We start from the raw sequence: 19,487 nt of genomic DNA, 5'->3' as shown, positions 1-19,487 counted from the left end.
GTCCTGGGGTCTGTTTCCATAGTTGATGCTATTTATTCACCAGGAACCTGAGAAAGAGGAGTCATGTTTCTTTTTCTGAGTGCTGCAGTGGTTGAGGACAATAGGATAAATTAAAGGTACAGAGTTACAGCCTCAGAAAACTCTTCTAAAGCATAGCAAGATTGAAAAATGAGACATTTGAACCTAGGCTATTTACCTTGCCTGCTATTTTCTGCATCTTCTTTGCCATTGTCAGTGCTAAAGTTGAAAAAGCCTTCTTTCCGCCAGCTTTGTTTCTTAGCCTGACCCTTAACAAAACGAAAATCTTGGGCTGATTCCAGGAGGTCACAGCTAACCATGTGACCCTGGGGGTTGTGTGTAGAGAGCTCGCACCACTAATGTGATGCAATAGAACGAAAGTGGGTTTTAAAGAAGGAAATGTCTCCTCCATTGAGACCGCTGACAGAAAAAGTTCATACCAAGTGTCAAGTTTTAGTTTCCAGGACAGGATTGCAGCTCTTGGCTGTGGCAGAGGTCCTATATTGAAATATTACTAGTTCTTGCAAGTCTGTGCTGTGCTAACAGACGGTCACCCTCACCTGCCCAGCTGCCCATCCCCGTGAGGTTGGAGGAGTACACTTGCCTGCTCCTTCAAGAAGAGTGAGCCAATTAATGGGCTCTGCTTGTGTAATTGTCACTGTTAAAATGCTCTATGGAGATTTTATTTTTCTCTTTTCAGACTTAATTCCATTTTTCTACACAGCATTTGACAGTAATGAAAAAAGCCAGTCATGTTCTTTCCTGTGTTTTTTTTAAAGGGCAAAAGCATTGGTGTTAATTTTGTCACGAGTCTTAGAACTTGAACGATAAAGAAATATGGACTTGTAAGAGAAATGGCAAAAAAAAAATGAAAAATGAAAAAAATAACAGAATTCAGATAGCACACACACACACACACACACACACACACGGAGGACAAGTCTGGTACTAGGCAGACCCCTGTGTTAATGAGAAGATGTCAGAGCCTGCCTTGTAGAAGGCATCTGTCTATTAGACTTGGAGACACTTGTTAATCAAACTGTTATTTATGCAGTTATAAAGTACCAGAAATAGATGAATATTCTGGAGTAGAAAACATCAGTAAGGAGTCAGTTACTCATACCTACTCATCTAGAGAAAGTGTTTATCTGTTGTTCTACTAAACTTTTTATGCAAAACTTTACCCATATGTTGGAAGCCATGTGGATAGTAGATTTTTATGCAAAGTATGTGAACTAAGTTCTGAATTTAGATATCAACAGGTTCTGTGGACCACCACTGGGAAGGCCTCTCCACACCACAACATTTGATGAAGGAGCATGAAGGAAATGAAATCCCCTCAGATAGCAAATGACCAGAAGGAAGAAGCTAAGAGCTCTTTTCCCTCCCCTTACTTAACCCAGGAGCCACGTTACTCTGTGAAGACAATAATTTTTCCGTGCCTATTAAAAAAAAGAACAAAACAAAACAAAGCATACCTCAGTAAAACTTTCTCAATGAGCTGTGTGAACACACTTAAAATATGCATGGTCAGAAAGATTTTTCTTTCATTATGGTAATGACTTTCATGTTAATATTACACTCTAAATGACAAAAATCAATCAAGAGCACACTAGCCCAACTACAGTCATCTCTGTCCTGTCCTCCACTCTGCTAATTGCCCCCACCATGATCTCTCTATACCATCCCTCAAGTTACTTACTATAGCCAGAGTGGCACATCTGAAGCACAATTCTGATATTATATCTGCATGAACCCTTAACTGGCTTCCCATTGCTCTCTGGATAAAGACCCAAATTCTTCACATGATATAGACTACCTACACAATCTGGCCCCCTCCTGCCTCTGCAGGCATTTCCTGCATCAGTCTTCCTATGCTCTCTGTGTTCACATCAGCCTGGCTTCCTCTCAGGCCCCACCATGCATCATGCTGTCTGCCCTCCCACAGAGCCTTTGCACATGTCATGACCTCTGTCTGGAACCCACACCTTGTGCTTTGACTGGCTAACCCCCATTGTCCTTGACTCACGGGCCACTTTCTCAGGAAAATCTGCCCTGACCACCCATCTCAATCAGAGTGCTTTTTTATTCCGTCTCGTAGAGCCAAGCTATTTTCCTTCACAGCTGATACTGCAGTTTGCAGGGACCCATTCCTTAGCGTAGTATTAGGTCACTGTTTTTCCTCTCTGCTAGAATGTAAGCTCCATCAGGGCAGGGATGTGGTCCATTTCATTCTTACCCATGGTAGCCTAGCAAGGACCTAGCACTTGTTGTCTGAATGAATGGTTGGATAAGCACTACCACTCTGTCTCTGATCATGATACATGTTGGTCTCATTTGTCCTGCAACTATCTGGAGCTGTTGTCTTCACAGGGCTCAATCTGGAAGTCTGTCCATCCCAGTTCAGAGGCTGTCACATGGAGCAAAGGAGAGTTTGTGGGAGAGCATAAAAGGTGCTCGTTGACCCTGATCATGTAGTCCTTGTAGAACTAGGAATATGTCTTCCCAACTTCTCTTTATGAATCCATTATTGATCTGCCATCATTGATTCATTCACAGCCTTATTTCACAGATTCAGTCCTTGCCAGAGGTTCAGTTTGCTCCGGTCTCGGCATCTGTCCTTGCCCCTCAAGTTAATGACTTGGATCCCCCAGTAACAGTTTATCACTCGAGATTGGTTACTGGCTGGAAGTCCATTACCTTTATTTTTAACCACTCTTAGAGTGAAGTTTTTCTTTACAGAGGGGCCATGTGCTTTACAGACTGTTTGCCAGCTGTGCCCTTTCACCTCGGAAATTGATTTGATTTAAAATCCCAAGTTTGTCAGCTTAATATGTTTTAATTGCTTCTCTGGATTTTTAGAGGAAAAGGTTAAAAACAAACAAACAAAAAAAAAAAAAAAAAACAAAAAAAAAAACCTGGCCTTATTCTCCAGAAGGGAACTCCAAACCAGTTGCCAAGGCAGTCCATGTACCTGTCTCACCAGGGTAGAGTTTGTCCAACCGAACAGACCTTACTCTGAAGTCCTGGAGCTCTGAACGATAAAGAAGTATGGACCTGTAAGAGGAATGGCAAAAAATGAAAAATGAAAACCTTCCCCTGGTTTCAGGATGGCTGCGGAGGGTCCTGTCCCAGCACTGTCCAGACGGGTGCTCAGGAGGTACCCCTTACCATGACTGAGCCTTACCATGACCTTCCCTGAGAGAGGCATTGCCGTTAAAAGCAATGCAGATAGCCCCTCAAGGGGCCTCCAGTCAGAGTCACATAACCTCAGTGAAGGCAAGCAAGTTGAGCACACAGTGACACTAGAATAGCAGTCCTCATAGAAATCCATTTATAAAAATGAATAGTCAGCATGCACATCTGCAAAAAGAAAGTAGAGCCTATTTGTTAGGCAGTGAACAAAGGCAGTGGGAAGGAAAGTCAGTATAGTTTGATCATATCTGGTTAAAGTGGCCTGCCTCGTTTGTCTCTGGGTCCAAGTGAGGAGTGCTGTCTTGGTAATCTCACCATGATTAATGCTGACTCAGCTCTAGCCCAGAGTGTGAAGGAGCTCATATTTCTTCTAAGTTAAAAAAAAGAAAAAGGAAAGGGATGCCTGGGTGGCTCAGTCAAGTTTCCGACTCTTGATTTCAGATCAGGTCATGATCTTGGAGTTTGTGAGATCCAGCCCCACACTGACTCACATTGGGCTCCATGCTAGCAGTGTGGAGCCTGCTTTGGATTCTCTCTCTTCCTCTCTCTCTCTGCCCTTTCCCCACTCCTGCATGCACTCTCTCTCTGTCTCAAAAAAAAAAAAAAAAAGACACTTAAAAAAAAGGAAAAAGTGTTCCTGTGAATTCAGAGATCCAGCATGCATATAGAACCAATTTTTAGAGCTAAAAGGGCACTTTTCCTTGGCTCTCTGATTTATTCTCTTGGCTTCAGCTGTCTCTTTCATTCATATTTTCCATTAAACATTGGCCCCGTCTAGAATGGCTTTTCAGACTCACCTTGTCTAAAACTGAGCTCCTTATCATCTTTCCCTGTAAGCCTCTTGTCCTTTGATGTCCCTGCTTGTGTTGGTGGTAAACCCCTTCTCCTGGGCATCTTTTACCCTTTGACTCTGGCCTTCTCCTTGCCCCTCCACAGCCATTCAGGAACCATGTCTTCTCTGTTACACCCTTTTTTCTTTATTCTGTTCCCATTGCCTCCATCTTAACTCAGACCTTCTACCTCTCACCTAGCTTATTGTAGTGATTTCCCCCAATCTGTACTCTATCTGCATCTATTGCTGTTTTGGTATCTGGAACACTGTTGCCAGATCCGTCTGGCCATGACTCCTTTCCTCCCCTGAACAGGCTCCTCCAGTGGCCAAATGAGAAAAGCCTCAGATCTCTGCCTGGATCACCTTCGGTCTCCACACGACCAACTTTTCCCAAACATCTCGTTTTCAAATATTCTGCCCTACTGTTAGACTTCATGTTCAGATTTCAAATATATAACGACCATAGTTATCTGACTCTCACCAAACTTTCTTACCTTTATTTCTTCAACTCTCTCCTTGTAGGTATCATTTTTCCTTTAAGTCTGACCCAGTTGCTGCTGTCAAATGAGTCCATGCTTTAGATCAGCTGATTATTGCCACTGGCCAGTCTTTGAGTCTCTAACCCACCCCAGTTGCCTTAAAGACCCAGCCCAAAATGCCCTGTGAGTTCTTCCTTGATCTTTCTCCTCCTAAATACAGCCAACTGCTCCCTTTGCTGAATGCCCACTGTACTTTGTTTCTGTGTAGCTGGGACAACATTCACTTTTTCTTGGTTCTGTGTCAGAGGAGGGAGAAAATAAGGGGCTAGGCTGGGAGGAAGTTTGCTTTTTAAAAAGCTGGCCATTTTTCAATGAGAAAGAATGAAATCTGGCTTTTTGTAGCAACGTGGATGTAACTGGAGAGTGTTATGCTAAGTGAAATAAGTCAGGAAGAGAAAGACAAGATACCATATGATTTCACTCATGTGTGGATCCTGAAAAACTCAACAGAAGACCAGGGGAGAGGAGAAGGGGGTGGGGGGAGTTACAGAGAGGGAAGGAGGCAAACCATAAGAGACTCTTAAATACTGAGAATAAACTGAGGGTTGATGGGGGGTGAGGGGGAGGGGAAAGTGGGTGATGGGCATTGAGGAGAGCACCTGTTGGGATGAGAACTGGGTGTTGTATGGAAACCAATTTGACAATAAATTTCATATTAAAAAAAAAAAAAGAGCTAGCCATTTTTCAAGATGCACTGGGATCTATCCCCTGGAAGTACAGGCCAGATCTTTCCAGAGTAGTCTCTGGTTACTACATCTGTAATCAAATGCATAGCCCAGCCAGCTTTGATTCAGCCTAATATTTATTAAGTGACCCTGGTAGATAAAAGCTACATTGTGAGGGCAAATACTAGGAGACACAAGACACTGTTCCAAAGGAACTTACAGGATGTCCACAATTTCTGAATATTTAGGAACCATCACACCCACACCACAAAGTACAAAATACAAAACAGGATCCTGTAGTCATAAAATAGTTTAACTAAAAATACCTTGGAAATCATAGTCTAAGCCTCTCATTTTACAGATGGGACTCTGAGACAGGTACAGAGTACAAATGCCTCCTCAAGTTCTCATCTGATGGATCCAGATTCCAACCCAGATCTCCTGATTCTGCATCCCTTGTTCCCAGAATGCTGCATAGCCAATAAGCCCATGGTGAGAGACAGTCATATGAAGGCTATGAGAATATAGACATGATCAGAATATACCATGCAGCTAGGGACTTTTTCTGAGAAGATGTATTTTGAACCTAGTCATTCCCAACCAAAGAAAGCTGTGAACTTCAGATTTGAAAATCACATAAAGGTACAAGTCGGAAGCAGACTCACCTTCCAGAAGGCCTGATGAAGACTATAGATTACAAAGAAATCCACATATATTTTCACATGATCTCTTACCTTGCTCTCATTACTACTTCTTCCGCAGAATATTAATGTATCCAGCCTGTTAGCTGTATCATAATTCAGATTTTACAAATTGGTTTTAAAAGCCTAGTCTCTATATCAAATCACCTAGGGCTTCATTATCCAGGTTTGGAGTCTATTAGTCTCTGTTTTTTTTTTCCCTTTTCCTTCCTATTGCCTACAAAAAAACCCCCAAAAAACAAACAAAAAACAAAAAATCATTACCCTGTTCATTAGGCTATTTATTAGATTATTCCCTTCTACCAAAAGAGACTTGCATGTGTGTTTTTCGTCTGTTTTCAGCCAAGATCCATAAAGCATATTTCCCCCATAGATGACATTTTCTTTTCACAAGCCCTTGAAATGGAATGTACGAATTTCACCACGGTGTTGTAAATTACGTACTGAGTATCAGTAATAAACATTTCTTGCAAAGTTTTAAAGTGTAGTTGCAGATTGGTGATCATGTGGAATTGCACACATTTACCAGCTGCTTTGGAGGGAGTTACTGAGTGCTTTCTGCTCATACACTTTTCACCTCTTTATCCAAATTTATACCACAGTACAGAGCCCACATAGTAAACCTAAACTGAGCAAAAGAATGTTTGCACTCCCAGGAATGTGGCTTCACAGTCTGGACCTGGAGGGGGTGACGAATAGTCGTCTTGTTTGTATTTCTCCTTCCAGGCATTTTGCACATTAAACTTGTACCAGAGAGTTCCTGATTTTTCTCTGGTGAAAAAACCTGGATAATATCCCTTGCTTCCTTATCTCTGGTTCTCAGAGCCTCTACTATAAGTTCCTTAGGTGGGGGTGATGCTCAGGCAAAGGAGGGCAGCTCCTGTTGGTACTGCTGCTATTAGATGAAGGTAACTTATTTATATTGTTCTTTTTTCCTTCCTTATTCTCTAGGGAGTTACTGAATTCTCTATAGGACTTGGCAGTAGATACATAGGCTTAATAGAAATTCTGACTGCTGGAGCTGTGAAATGTATAGACTTTTCTCCAGGGTGTGCCGGGAGCCGCGGGGAGGGGGTAAGGGGGGGGAGGAGAGGCTCATGGAAGCTTTGGGCTTGCTTCACGTTTCTGAATCTTCTCAATTCATTTCTCCTAAATAAAATAAAAGTCCAAACCTCCACTAACGTAATGTTGGATCACAGGTTTCAACTAACAGGAGGGTATGATTCTAAAGTCCATGTTCTCACAGCACCGTTGAGCCCCTCATATACAGCCTCTGTCTGTTTGTAGGTCCTCCAGGTAGACTAATCGAAGGCCTCAAATACATAGAGAAGTGGTTCTATTGCCCTGTGGGGACAGAGAACCACAATAGGTGTTTTGTAAGACGTGGTGTGTACTGTCATCAACAAATGCATTCATTGTTGGATTTCTTGTCTGATTTTCAAATTTATACCTTCACAGTGCATTAATATCATATTCTTACATTAATATTAATTAACTTTATAAATTTCTGAGGAGATGAGAAGGGAACATAGGGCACATTCTTCTAAACCATTCATATTTGGAAATGGAACACCTGATACTCTCAGATACTATTTTCTCCTTTTGCCACTTCCTTAACCAAGATTATCTTGCAACTAATACTGAATCACTGCTCTGCTAAAGCCCCCAGTCTGTGGAGCATGGGCCCATGTTAACCCCAAACTTGCTGTTTATCCATCCATTAACTTAACAGCAGACAGCCTTCGAGCCACTGCGCTAGGTCAGGCACTGTGCTGGGTGGGCACTTTCCTCCTCTATGGGCTCATTATATTTAAGCTTTTCCAATCAGCTCAGGACCAGCAGTAACTGAAGGGCCTTGATCTAAATGTAAATAGAGGCAATTGTGGACTCTGACACACTTAGCTAGACCAAATCTTCTCTGAATGACTCAGTAGAGATAACATTTATGGGAGCAAGCAGCATGCTAAATCTGGACACACATACTACATAGAAGGGAGTGGGCTTGGCCTCGGTGGATAAATAAAGATCACTCCTCCTCCCTTCAGCCTGCTGGAGGGAAGTTCAAGTGTGCCTTTGAGCACAGATCTTCCCGGAGGTGGCAGGATTGCAGCCTGTAAACTCAGCCAGTCCACTTCTTTGTCACCTTTGTATTGGTAACAATAACCTCAGCCGTAGGGATGCTTAGCAAACTGAGCGTGTTTTGTTGCACGCCTGTGCCCATGCTCTCACTGCCCTCTCTGATGATAAGTGTGATGTGCAGTTTGTAATGAGCACTTGCAGTTGCTGTAAACTGTGTAATACCATATAATAAGCAGTAGTTTTCCACTTATCCTTGATAACAGGAGGTTTCTGCTTGGCTTTTAGCAATAGCCAAAATGTGGGTTTTTGTTTTTTTTTTTTCCGGCAACCGCCCCCCCACCCTCACCGACATGATGCATGAATTTTCAGAGGCATCTCTCTTTTCACAGATAAATTGACAGGTTGTTTTCCAAGTGTGTCCAAAATGTGTATTGGCTAATCTTTGCCTTTAAAGAGTCAAAGTCAAACAAAATGGTTCCAAAGTAGCCATTTATAATAAAATGACTATATACATTCTTAAGCTCGTTTTAGCTGTCTCCTGGCTATGCTTTTCCTCAAGGGATTAGTAGCTTGAAGCTTAGCCCAATAGCTTGGATGATAAAACTGCCAAGTCTCAAGTTATTGTTTTAAATTTCCTGTAAGAGATTATATCTTAGGTATAAAGTGAATTTACCCTAGATGACTTGGTGCTCTTCCCTGAGAGGAAGAGGGCTATTATGCTGTGTACTTTTCTCTTCCGAGTCACACACTGTCAAGACTGGATGGGGTTCTTACTATGATTTCTTTTTAATCATTGGGAAATACTTTCAGAAAAGAAATGGACTCAAGCTTTACGTTGAAATCCCTTCACCTCTGTTTAAAGTCATCTCCTGACTTTCCCTTGATGCTCAGAAGACCATAAAATTCAGTGTTTCCCTGTAATGAATTAAGATTGCCTTTTCATCAGACAGTCTTCTCCCTTTCTGAGATGCTGCTTGCATTATCTATTCATTCGTTCATTTCTGCGGGCCTCTTGGTAACCACTTATCCCTATCAGATGGCCTAAGCAAGACCAACAGCTGTTGAGTTTGTGATATCAGGGAGATCTTATGAATCATGCTGATGGGAGCCCTGGTACTTCGTGATCACTGGGCACTGCCATTTGTCTGTCACAGAGCTGGCCTTCCTGTGGATTTCTTGCCTGGCACTTCGGTGTGTCTGACCTGCTAACACCAGGATGTCAGTGAATGGCTGCAACTAAGGTGCAGAAGTTGCCTGAGCTGACCTCACATTTAAAAGACGATTGTGCCTTTCTGGCACAAACGGTTGCATTTTTTCCATCAGAGTGATAGATTGATCCTCTCTGCGTGCAGAGCTCCATGTGGGATCACGAGGAAAAGAGAAGATGGACCACTTGCCTGTAGTCTAGTTCAAAAACAACATTACACATCAAAAAAGACTCTCTTTCCAAGTGTCACCTAAAAAGCAAACTGAAGCCCAGTGATTGTTTGCTCTTCATGTCTGCTTGAAGATTCATCCAAATTACACAAGAACTAGTGTGCGGTTTATAAAGACAATGTATTAGAACTAAAAAGCAAGCAAGTCGCGCTTTTACCAAGTTAGACCGCTGATCAGGGAGATGTGGGGAGGAGCGTGTGCTTGGGCAGAGACCTGGCTTCCTGCAGACCCCACAGCGGTGACAGTGTTGCTCAAAGAAAGTGCTTCTCATCCATTTGGTACATCATATTCTCGCAGCTCTTTTGTTTCCCAGATACGAATCCAGATATACCATTTCAGTGGCTCTGGGGTTTGGGGAGCTACTGCTTTTCTTTTTTTCCTCCCGCGGGGCCTTCCATTGACACGGCTACTCTGCATGCAGAGCTGAATCGTGCCTGTGAAACGCACTGACCCAGGTGGAAGCAGATTTTTAATCAAGTGCCAATAGAACGACCCATTTTCTGCCAAAACCTCTGGAGCCCTACCATTACCCGGTGCCCACATTCTCCAGTTGTTTCCTGGGATTTGATTTCTAGCCTAGCGTGTTGTCTTTGGGTGTACTAAGATTGATTTAATTAAGGTAGGGTTTATAGCTCTTGTGATCCTCTTACTTAGGAACTTTACATGGAGACCCCCGATACAGACAGAACTTGTGTGTTGGCAGACAGGTGTGATGACAGTGGTCTTTCCTTCAAAGCAGAAGTGGTTTGCCCTACCTTTGACTTGGGTGTTACTGCTCAGCCTTCGGTAGGGTGTGGGATGTTTGGATTTGCAGGTTGGGGTAGCTTTCTAAGTTGTTCGAAATGATGTTACAGACCAGTGTTGTTCTTTAGCAATGTATAAGTCAGATGATTTGTTAATTTTACTACAGTGAAAAGTAAAGTAAAGGGGAGGTTGCTGTGGAAAAAACAGAATTGTATTTTCAAAGAGAAGACCTAAAATTTGCACGAGTGTTGCCAATTCCTGGTCTCCATTCTGTTTCGAAAGGGAAGCTGAGGAGGAAAAGTAAATACCAGGGAGGATATGGGGGAAAGGGCATGGGGAAAGCAATATAAAAACCGCTTTGTTTCTTTTTTTTTTAAATAATTTATTTTTTAATTTACATCCAAGTTAGCATATAATGCAACAGTGATTTCAGGAGTAGATTCCTTCATGCCTCTTACCCATTTAGCCCATCCCCCCTCCCACAATCCCTCCCGTAACCCTCAGTTTGTTCTCCGTATTTATGAGTCTCTTATGCTTTGTCCCCCTCCCTGTTTCTATATTATTTTTGTTTCCCTTCCCTTATGTTCATCTGTTTTGTCTCATTTGAGTGAAATATGATTTTTGTCTTTCTCTGACTAATTTCACTTAGCATAATACCATCCAGTTCCATCCACGTAGTTGCAAATGGCAAGATTTCATTCTTTTTGATTGTCGAGTAGTGTGTGTGTGTGTGTGTGTGTGTGTGTGTGTGTGTGTGTGTGTGTATATAGCACATTTTCTTTATCTTTCATCTGTCAATGGACATTTGGGCTCTTTCCATACTTTGCCTATTGTTGATAGTGCTGCTATAAACATGGGGGTACATGTGTCCCTTTGAAACAGCACACCTGTATCCCTTGGATAAATGACTAGTAGTGCAATTGCTGGGTCGTAAGGTAGTTCTATTTTTAGTTTTTTGAGGAATCTCCATACTGTTTTCCAGAGTGGCTGCACCAGCTTGCATTCCCACCAACAATGCAAAAGAGATCCTCTTTCTCCACATCCTCACTGACATCTGCCATTGTCTGAGTTGTTAATGTTAGCCATCCTGATAGCTGTGAGGTGGTATCTCATTGTGGTTTTGATTTGTATTTCCCTGATGATGAGTGATGTCATCGTTTCTTAATGAGGCATTCCTTTCCCTTAATAAGAGCATCTAACTTCATGTTTTCTTGAGAAATGAGGATTCTGATAGAAGGAGGTCTAGAGTCTCCAGTTCTGTCCAGGTTCTGAAGTCTTATGCCACGTAGCACAATTATGTCAGGTGATGAGGCTTATTCTTTTTGCCTCCTGCCAGGTGTCTTTCAGTGTCCTTTTGTCCATGGGGTCTGTGGACAGCACTGTAGTTCATTATCATTGGTTTCCCTGCATGTTTGGTTGTATGCATTCGAAAACATTCTGAGAAAGGGGTTCATAGGCTTCACCAGATTGCCAGAGAGAGCCACGGCACAAAAAAGGGAAGATCTAAGGGTCAAAGGAATATTCACATATGTCTGCTTTGGATAAAGCAGACATTTTGATAAAAATAGGAGATGTTGGTTACAGACATCTTTGTAATTGTGTTATTTACTTTTTTTTTTTTTTTTTACCTGATTTCTAGTTGTTCTTCAGTCACCTTTCCATCTGGTGTGCACCTTAGGTCTGGGGCCACTTGCCGCTAAGGTGAGCATGTCAGGCTCGTCCTCGTTACTGACCTCTCTATCTTAAACCTTGAAATTGGTGACTTCAGTTGTTCTGCTTCAGCCAGTGCTGCTGAGGGCCAAATGAAGTTCACGCTGAAACCGAGTCCTCCTCGCCAGACTCAAATTTCAGAATCATTTCTCCCTTCACAGCTGCATTTGTACATCAGTCCTGAAAGTTGTTTCTAAAAGATTAGGGCTAGGGAAATGTAGCCAGCCCTTGGCTTCACGTCAGCCGATGCTCTAGCCCTTCAGGCCCACCTGCCCCCCTCTCAGGGCTTCCTTTTTCCCGGCAGGAAGCCTGTGCAGATCTTGATTGATTCATTCAACCCATTTTTATGAGGTACCTTCTGTGAGGTTGGAACTATGCCAGGCAAGCATCCAGTTGACTACCGAGAGTGTGAAGTGCAGGCTGTCTGTGGGTTAGCAGTTTACTGTTCACCTACTGCTTCCCAGGCCCCCGGCTGGTAGAGACATCAGAGCCCCGCCCCCAAGGAGGGCACAGGCTAGTGGATGAAATAACGTGCGCATGGATAAAAAATGAAAATCTGTGTTGGAATTGTTTGGGTTTAATGTAAAATATTTCAATCTCCGCCTTTATATTAGGGATTTTGTTCTTGAAGTACTTACCAGTATCTTTCCACCAGAAAGGGAAAGTGTGCAATACAGTACCATTAACTGCACGTGCAGAATAAAAATCCCTGGACTAGACATCAGGAGGCTTGGCTCTCAACCATAGTTCTGCCTCTGACTGGCCAAGCATCCTAGGGCAAGTCCTTTACTCTCCCTGTACCTCTGTCTCCACCTCTGTAAAACACCAAAGGCTTATGTGCAGGCTCTGGGAACTGTACTTATTAAAATAGTACAGTTCATTGTTATCAACAAAAATGTGAAACAGTTATGTAAAACATAAAGTACAATGGATTTATCTCTAATGTTCCTTCTAAAGTTTACATACCACAATTCTCAAGTCCTACTAGGGTATGTGTTGGCTGGACAGATGTACCGACACCAACATGCATGTATGCTATGCATATAAAATATATATGTGAGCTTTAATAAACTCCTGCATGTGAGGTAGAGCCAGCTGCTTCTCTGTCCTCTCCCTAGCCCCTGGAAACTCTCATTTGTTGCCATGAACCGGGCCCAAACAGCTACGAGGAGCTCCACCTCTAGAGAGAGGCCTGCAACCTCTGATATTCTTGTTGTTGAGTGAAAAATAAATAAATAAAATGAAATATATTAAATACCTTGAGCTTCCTGGAGATAAAAGCTGTAATACATACACTAAAGTTATATTTGAAAGAAACGTGGTCATGTAGAACAACGAATAGAGGTTAAATGACTCTGTGTTGAAAGAAGGGTCAGGAAGTTCACCTCTTCCTTCTACAGTCACTAAGTACACACCTCATGACTGGAAGCCGTTTCCTAATGAAATATTAACATCCAGTAGATGGTGGGTATGCATTAAAAATGTTTTGGGGCGCCTGGGTGGCGCAGTCGGTTAAGCGTCCGACTTCAGCCAGGTCACGATCTCACGGTCCGTGAGTTCGAGCCCCGCGTCGGGCTCTGGGCTGATGGCTCGGAGCCTGGAGCCTGTTTCCGATTCTGTGTCTCCCTCTCTCTCTGTCCCTCCCCCGTTCATGCTCTGTCTCTCTCTGTCCCAAAAATAAAATAAACGTTGAAAAAAAAAATTTTTTTTAAAAAAATGTTTTAACATTTGTATTTTTAGCATGGACACCGTGGTATCAGTTAAAATAATTAGCCCTTGCCTTTAATCTAAAAGCCTTATCTCTTTACTCTTACTTTTTTAGAAGGCAGATGTTTTAAAACTGATTTGAAAATCAAATTTGCCCTTCAGTGATTTCATTTGGAAGAAACATAGAAGTAAACATTATAAAGGAGGCTTTTCAGTACATTATGCATGCAAATGTGGCAGCCGAATTCAGGTTCACAAGTGGAGGTGGATGACTGTTCTGGTTGAGAAAGGTTGAGTTGTTTAAATGAATACAAAGGTCATCCACCCTCAGAGCGCGTTCCTCTGTCATTTAGTAGCAAGGCTATTGCTTCATGGTAAACTCTATCTGCCAAAAGGGAAGAATTGAAAGGCTTTGGCAGGCAAAGTGAAGCCGCGTTAATCGTGCAATGGCCGTGGATCGCTTTTCATTGAGCCCCTGCTCTCTGCCTAGCCCTGTGCCGGCTGTAACAGAATGGGGTTAAGGGGGTTTTGTGCTCCTCTGGAAATACCCACTGCTGGTGTTGAGGCTGTGGTTACAGCAATTAACTGTGTCCTCAGATATATTTACAGGTTTGTCTGATACTCCTCGAGGGTCTGGGACTATGTCTTATTTGTTTCTGAATCACCAAAACTCAGCACACAGACTGACATGTGGTAGGAGCTTAGAAATGATTCGTGAGCAAATGAATGAATGAACTTATGAATGAATGATGAGGGATTATATTTTGGGGGCATTTTTTCTTAATGGAATGGGAACACAGGTTTTTCAGACTTACAGGGAATTAATTAGATAAGGGTTATCACTACGGAAGAGTGGAAAATGAGATTGAAACTAATCCAAACCAAATTCTTGCTCTCTGTCCAGGAGATCAAAAACCTGAGCCCTCCTACATGTCTGTAGAGAAGTAGTCTCCCAGGGGCGCCTGGGTGGCGCAGTCGGTTAAGCGTCCAACTTCAGCCAGGTCACGATCTCGCGGTCCGTGAGTTCGAGCCCCGCGTCAGGCTCTGGGCTGATGGCTCGGAGCCTGGAGCCTGTTTCCGATTCTGTGTCTCCCTCTCTCTCTGCCCCTCCTCCGTTCATGCTCTGTCTCTCTCTGTCCCAAAAATAAATAAAGAACGTTGAAAAAAAAATTAAAAAAAAAAAAAAGTAGTCTCCCATCTAAGGAAGTGTGACCACCCTGCCTACATTTTGGATTAAAAACCCTATAGGCCTAGCTCCTCACTGGGTGGATTCAGGAACAGGATGAGTGGAGCATCCCTTGGGAAGAGCTTGCTAGAGCAGGCAGGAGGAAGCCTGGGCTTTAGGAGGAAGCTTGACCTCTTTATGTGATAGTAATCCGTGATCCAGAGAGACTCGTTTAAAAAGGTCTCATTAAGGGCGCCTGGGTGGCTCAGTCGGTTAAGCGGCCGACTTCGGCTCAGGTCATGATCTCATGGTCTGTGAGTTCGAGCCCCATGTCGGGCTCTGTGCTGACAGCTCGGAGCCTGGAGCCTGTTTCCGATTCTGTGTCTCCCTCTCTCTCTCTGACCCTCCCCCGTTCATGCTCTGTCTCTCTCTGTCTCAAAAATAAATAAATGTTAAAAAAAAAAATTTTTTTTTAAATAAATAAAAAAAAATTAAAAGGCCTCATTAAATGAACTGCAGCTCTAAGTCCAATGACAGTCAGGAACCTTCTGGGAAGAACTTTATGCTATGCTACCTCTCTCTTGTATCTTTTATCTCTTTCTATTTAAGAATCCTTATTTATCTCAGGTTTCTTAGGGAACATGATAAAAACTTTTCTGGGTTGTTCCCTGTTTTCTACCCTCCTTTTCTGCCGGGATGGTTCAGATTAGGCGGGAGGTTCCATGTGTAGCGCATACCCCCTCCCATTTGCTCCTCTGGCACTCTCCTCAGCCTGGGCAGACAAGACCACCTTCGCCTCTGGTGTTGGACTGGTGCTGATGGCTCCAAGAGTTTTTCCCGAATACTTCTGGCTGAAGCTGATTCTACATCTCTAATCATTGGAAAGCATAAAAGGGGCTTCTTTCAACAAATATTTTGGCATGCACTGCACACAAGGGAGAGTCAGCACTACATTCATACTCATTGTTCTGTGTCCTGAATCAGGTTGAGAATTCACTGAACTCCTCCTTGAGCCCTGGAAAGTGGACTTTCTACATCATAGGTCTCCCTAGGAAGCCCTTGGAAGGCAAAACTTTCAGTCTATTGACAAACAAAAAAGTCTCTGAGTTTCTTAAGAACCTAAGTCATTCCATGAATAAAAAAGATGTGGTGTGTATACATAATGGTGTATTACTCAGTCGTGAGAACGGAGGATATCCTGCCATTTGTGACCACATCAATGGACCTTGAGCACATTATGCTAAGCAAGATAAGTCAGACGGAGAAAGATAAATACTGTTTATCATTTATATGTGGCACCTAAAAAGGCCAAACCTGTAAAGTGCGCGCGCACATGCGCACACACACACACACACACACACACACAAAGTAAAATGGCAGTTACCAGGGGATGGGGTGGTGCATAAGAGTGACGGTGTTTAAGGGTACAAACTTGCAACAAGTAGTAAATAAGTCCTAGCGATCTATTGCACAGTATAATAAATATAGACAACAATGTTATACTATAATTATGTAACTGATAAATATCACTACAATGGCAATCATATGATAATATGTAAATGTATCAAAGTAACACACTGTACACCTTAAACTTACACAAAGTTACACATCAGACATTCAATAAAAAAATTATTGTTAAAAAAAACCTCATTCAGGGAAGAGAAAGGGGTGGGGTGGGAGAGGTGGAGTGTACCTGCCAGATGCACGGATGACTGATCTGTTAGGAAGCAGAGACTATGCCAGCCCCACTCATTTGTCTTTGTGTCTCTCAGAGGCTAGTGTAGAGAGATGATGAAGGAAATATCTCATTGGTTTCCTTTACATTTGAGGCACTCGTGTAGATATGAGCCAAGAGAGCTAGCACCGGGGTTCTCCATTTTACCCCTGCCCGTAAAAGCATCCTCTGTCAGCAAGGGACAGCAGCAGCCTGTGGGGCTGTAGACGTCCAGAGAGAGCAGGGGATGGCGAAACCTCCACGACCAGCTTCACATGATGGCCCACAGTGTCCTCTAACGAGAACCCCGAGGGGGCCGTCTCACAGACTCCTCAGGGTCCACTCTTCTCAACTTCCTTCTCCCCTGCTGTCCCACACAAGCTAATGCCTTCTTCTATATTCACATCCATTTATTCCCCCAACCTAGAAACATCTAATCATACTCAACTCATTTCTTTCCATTGTCTAGATCGATTGTGTTTGCTTCTGTCTTCTCACCGACTCTCAGCTGGTCTCCGCAGCCTCCCCCTCCACCTCCTGTCTCTCTTCCCTTTCTGCCTCTATAGTTGCCATTATAAAACAGAGCTATCATACCACCACTTGCCCACAATCCAGGTGTCTCTGCCTGACATCTGTAGGATCTCTGCAAGATCCTACAGTCTGACCCCAAACTTCACATCCACCTCTTTTCCTCTTGCTTCTGTATCCGCCCTCTGCTTTCAATGCCGTGGGCCCCTCCTTGTTCTCTGGACCTGATCTGTGCTTTCTCGTCTTGGTGGAACGTCCATATGTTATTGCTCCTACCTCAAATGCTGGTCTTTATTGTCCATCCCTAACCCCTGCCCCTTCTCTGGCGAATTCTGGGTCATCCTTTATGCCCAGCCTAGTGTTTGTTCTCTATGAAGTGCATCACGACCCCTCCAGACTAAACGTGGAATAGCTAGAATCCCCAACTCAGCTAAATGTGGGAACCGCTCTTCCTTGATCAGCCCTGAAACTGGACTCACAGACTTAGCAAGGAAGCGGAGGATTTCAGGCCTGGCTAAATGACGAAGCCACTTAAAGGGTTCAGAAGAAAGTATTTTAATTGCATGGTAAGGAGGGCAGAACTGAATCTGGTTTGTTCACTTCCATGTTCCTGCCATTGGTACAAGTTCAGTACATGCTAATGTGCATGAAGGATCCAGGAGACCATGTGTGTCCTGATCTAGAACTTAAAAGTCACTGCTGGAACTTAAGGAGCTCGTGGATAACATAGTCGTCAAAAAGGAACTGCGGGACCCAGAGACTCCCCTTCTAGGCATACACTCAAGAGAAGTGAAAACGTATGTCCACATAAAAGCTCGGACATGTGTGTCCATTCACAGCAGCACTAGTCATAGTGGCCTCAAATTGGAAACACTCCAAAAGTCTACTAACTGATGAATGGATAAACAAATGTGGTACATCCATGGAATAGTATTTGGCCATAAATAAAGGAACGGAGTACTGATACATGCTGCAACCCGGATGAACTTTGAAAACATTTTGCTACATGAAAGAAGCTGTGTATTATATGATCCATGTATCTGCAATGTCCAGAATAGGCAAATCCATCATAGAAACAGAAAGTGGACTATGGGCTCCCAGGGGCTGAGGGTGTTGGGGAGAATGGGGAATGACCATTAAAGGGCAAGGCGTTTCTTCTGGGGGAGATGAAACTGTTTGATTGTGATGACAGTTTGCACAACTCCGTGAATATACTAAAAACCATTGAATTGTACACTTTGAAAGGGTGAATTTTATGGTACGTGAATTATATCACACTAAAGCTGTTATTTTTTAAACAGAACAAAGAGTCAGTGGAGCATTCCCAGGTGGGGGCTAAAAGTACCCTTGCACGAAGCAGGAAGGACTCGTGTTAGGGACTAGGGACAGCTCCTCACAGTAGGAAGGCCCTCACATTGCCCCGTTTTGTTAGCATGAATTCCAGCTTCCAGACCCCCTGCAGCTTTGGCTCACAGAAGGACCACACTGCTGTTGGTGGGCTCTTAGCTCCTAGAAAGAGACTACACTGAGACCGCAGCAGAGAAACATAACTTCTCCCCACTACATTTTCTCCGCCTTGTCCTTGCAATTCCTTCGAGAAGGAAGAAGAGAGGCATGGTTAAGAAATTCACTTTTCCCTTCTCTCCTGTTTCCTGCTCCTGTGTGGCTGGGCCAGGGATTACTGCTCTAATGCATTTTTAATTTACAAATGCAAATTCAGAGATTTCATTCTGAGGCTTTGGGGTGAGAAGAGAGCAAAATACAGACCAGAGGGCCTTGCTTACATAGTAAAAAGAATGGTCCTATTTTCCTCACATGTGGCTGGGCCACCACTGAGCCATTGCAGCCCCATTTCTAGCCCACTTAATATGTTGGATACCAGGTCAACAGTATGAGTTCCTTCTATAGAGTCTGACATTGTAATGGGACTCTAAGTCAATAAAATTCAAATTTTAAAATCAGAATGATTCTTGCCCCTAATGTTACACTAGAATAAGCATATATAAATGCACAGGTTAGAGACATTTACATGAACTTGACCTGATTGAGCAACAGCCCTCATAAATGGTCCTTGTGATGTGAAAACAATCTAATCCTGTAACCACAGAGCTACATGTGACATGTTAATTCTGCACCAACATCATACTAGAGGTCTCTCAGAGTGCATGGTTTTTAAGTGGCATGTCTGTGTTATCTCACATAATACATTTTTACTACCAATTATTGTCTGACCTAACTCACTGCTGGTAATTCTGTTCGATTCTTTAATAGCATCATAAAATATTGATAACAAACCAAAGTTGATAACAACAATGGTAAGAAAGGAACCAAGAACCATTTTTATTAATACAAGGGAAGTCATAGCAAATTTATTTCGTTTCTCCTGATTCCGTAATTCTCACTGTTATTCATCCATTTAACAAATAAATTGAGCACCCACTAAGTGTTAGGCA

General features: G+C 43.0%; 1 protein-coding gene across 7 annotated transcripts in view; it reads left to right on the top strand.

Annotated features, from left to right (window-relative positions):
- The window catches only part of BTBD9 (BTB domain containing 9), a 413,561-nt gene that overhangs the window by 339,871 nt on the left and 54,203 nt on the right, over nt 1–19,487 (top strand). Inside the window, exon 10 of one of the 7 annotated variants that reach the window (XM_042986258.1) lies at nt 11,850–12,315. The exons of 4 other annotated variants lie outside the window; for them this stretch is intronic. In XM_042986258.1, coding sequence (XP_042842192.1) covers nt 11,850–11,910 — 61 coding nt within the window. In that variant the 3' untranslated portion in view covers nt 11,911–12,315. Of the gene's footprint in view, nt 1–1,270; nt 3,639–11,849; nt 12,316–19,487 lie in introns of those variants that run through there. 2 more of the 7 variants (XM_042986259.1, XM_042986261.1) reach the window with 2 other exon arrangements.

Source organism: Panthera tigris, chromosome B2 (assembly GCF_018350195.1).
Source record: "Panthera tigris isolate Pti1 chromosome B2, P.tigris_Pti1_mat1.1, whole genome shotgun sequence".
Lineage (NCBI taxonomy): Eukaryota > Metazoa > Chordata > Mammalia > Carnivora > Felidae > Panthera > Panthera tigris.
Note: the sequence above shows the minus strand (reverse complement) of the source record. Positions and strands in the feature narration are given on the sequence as shown.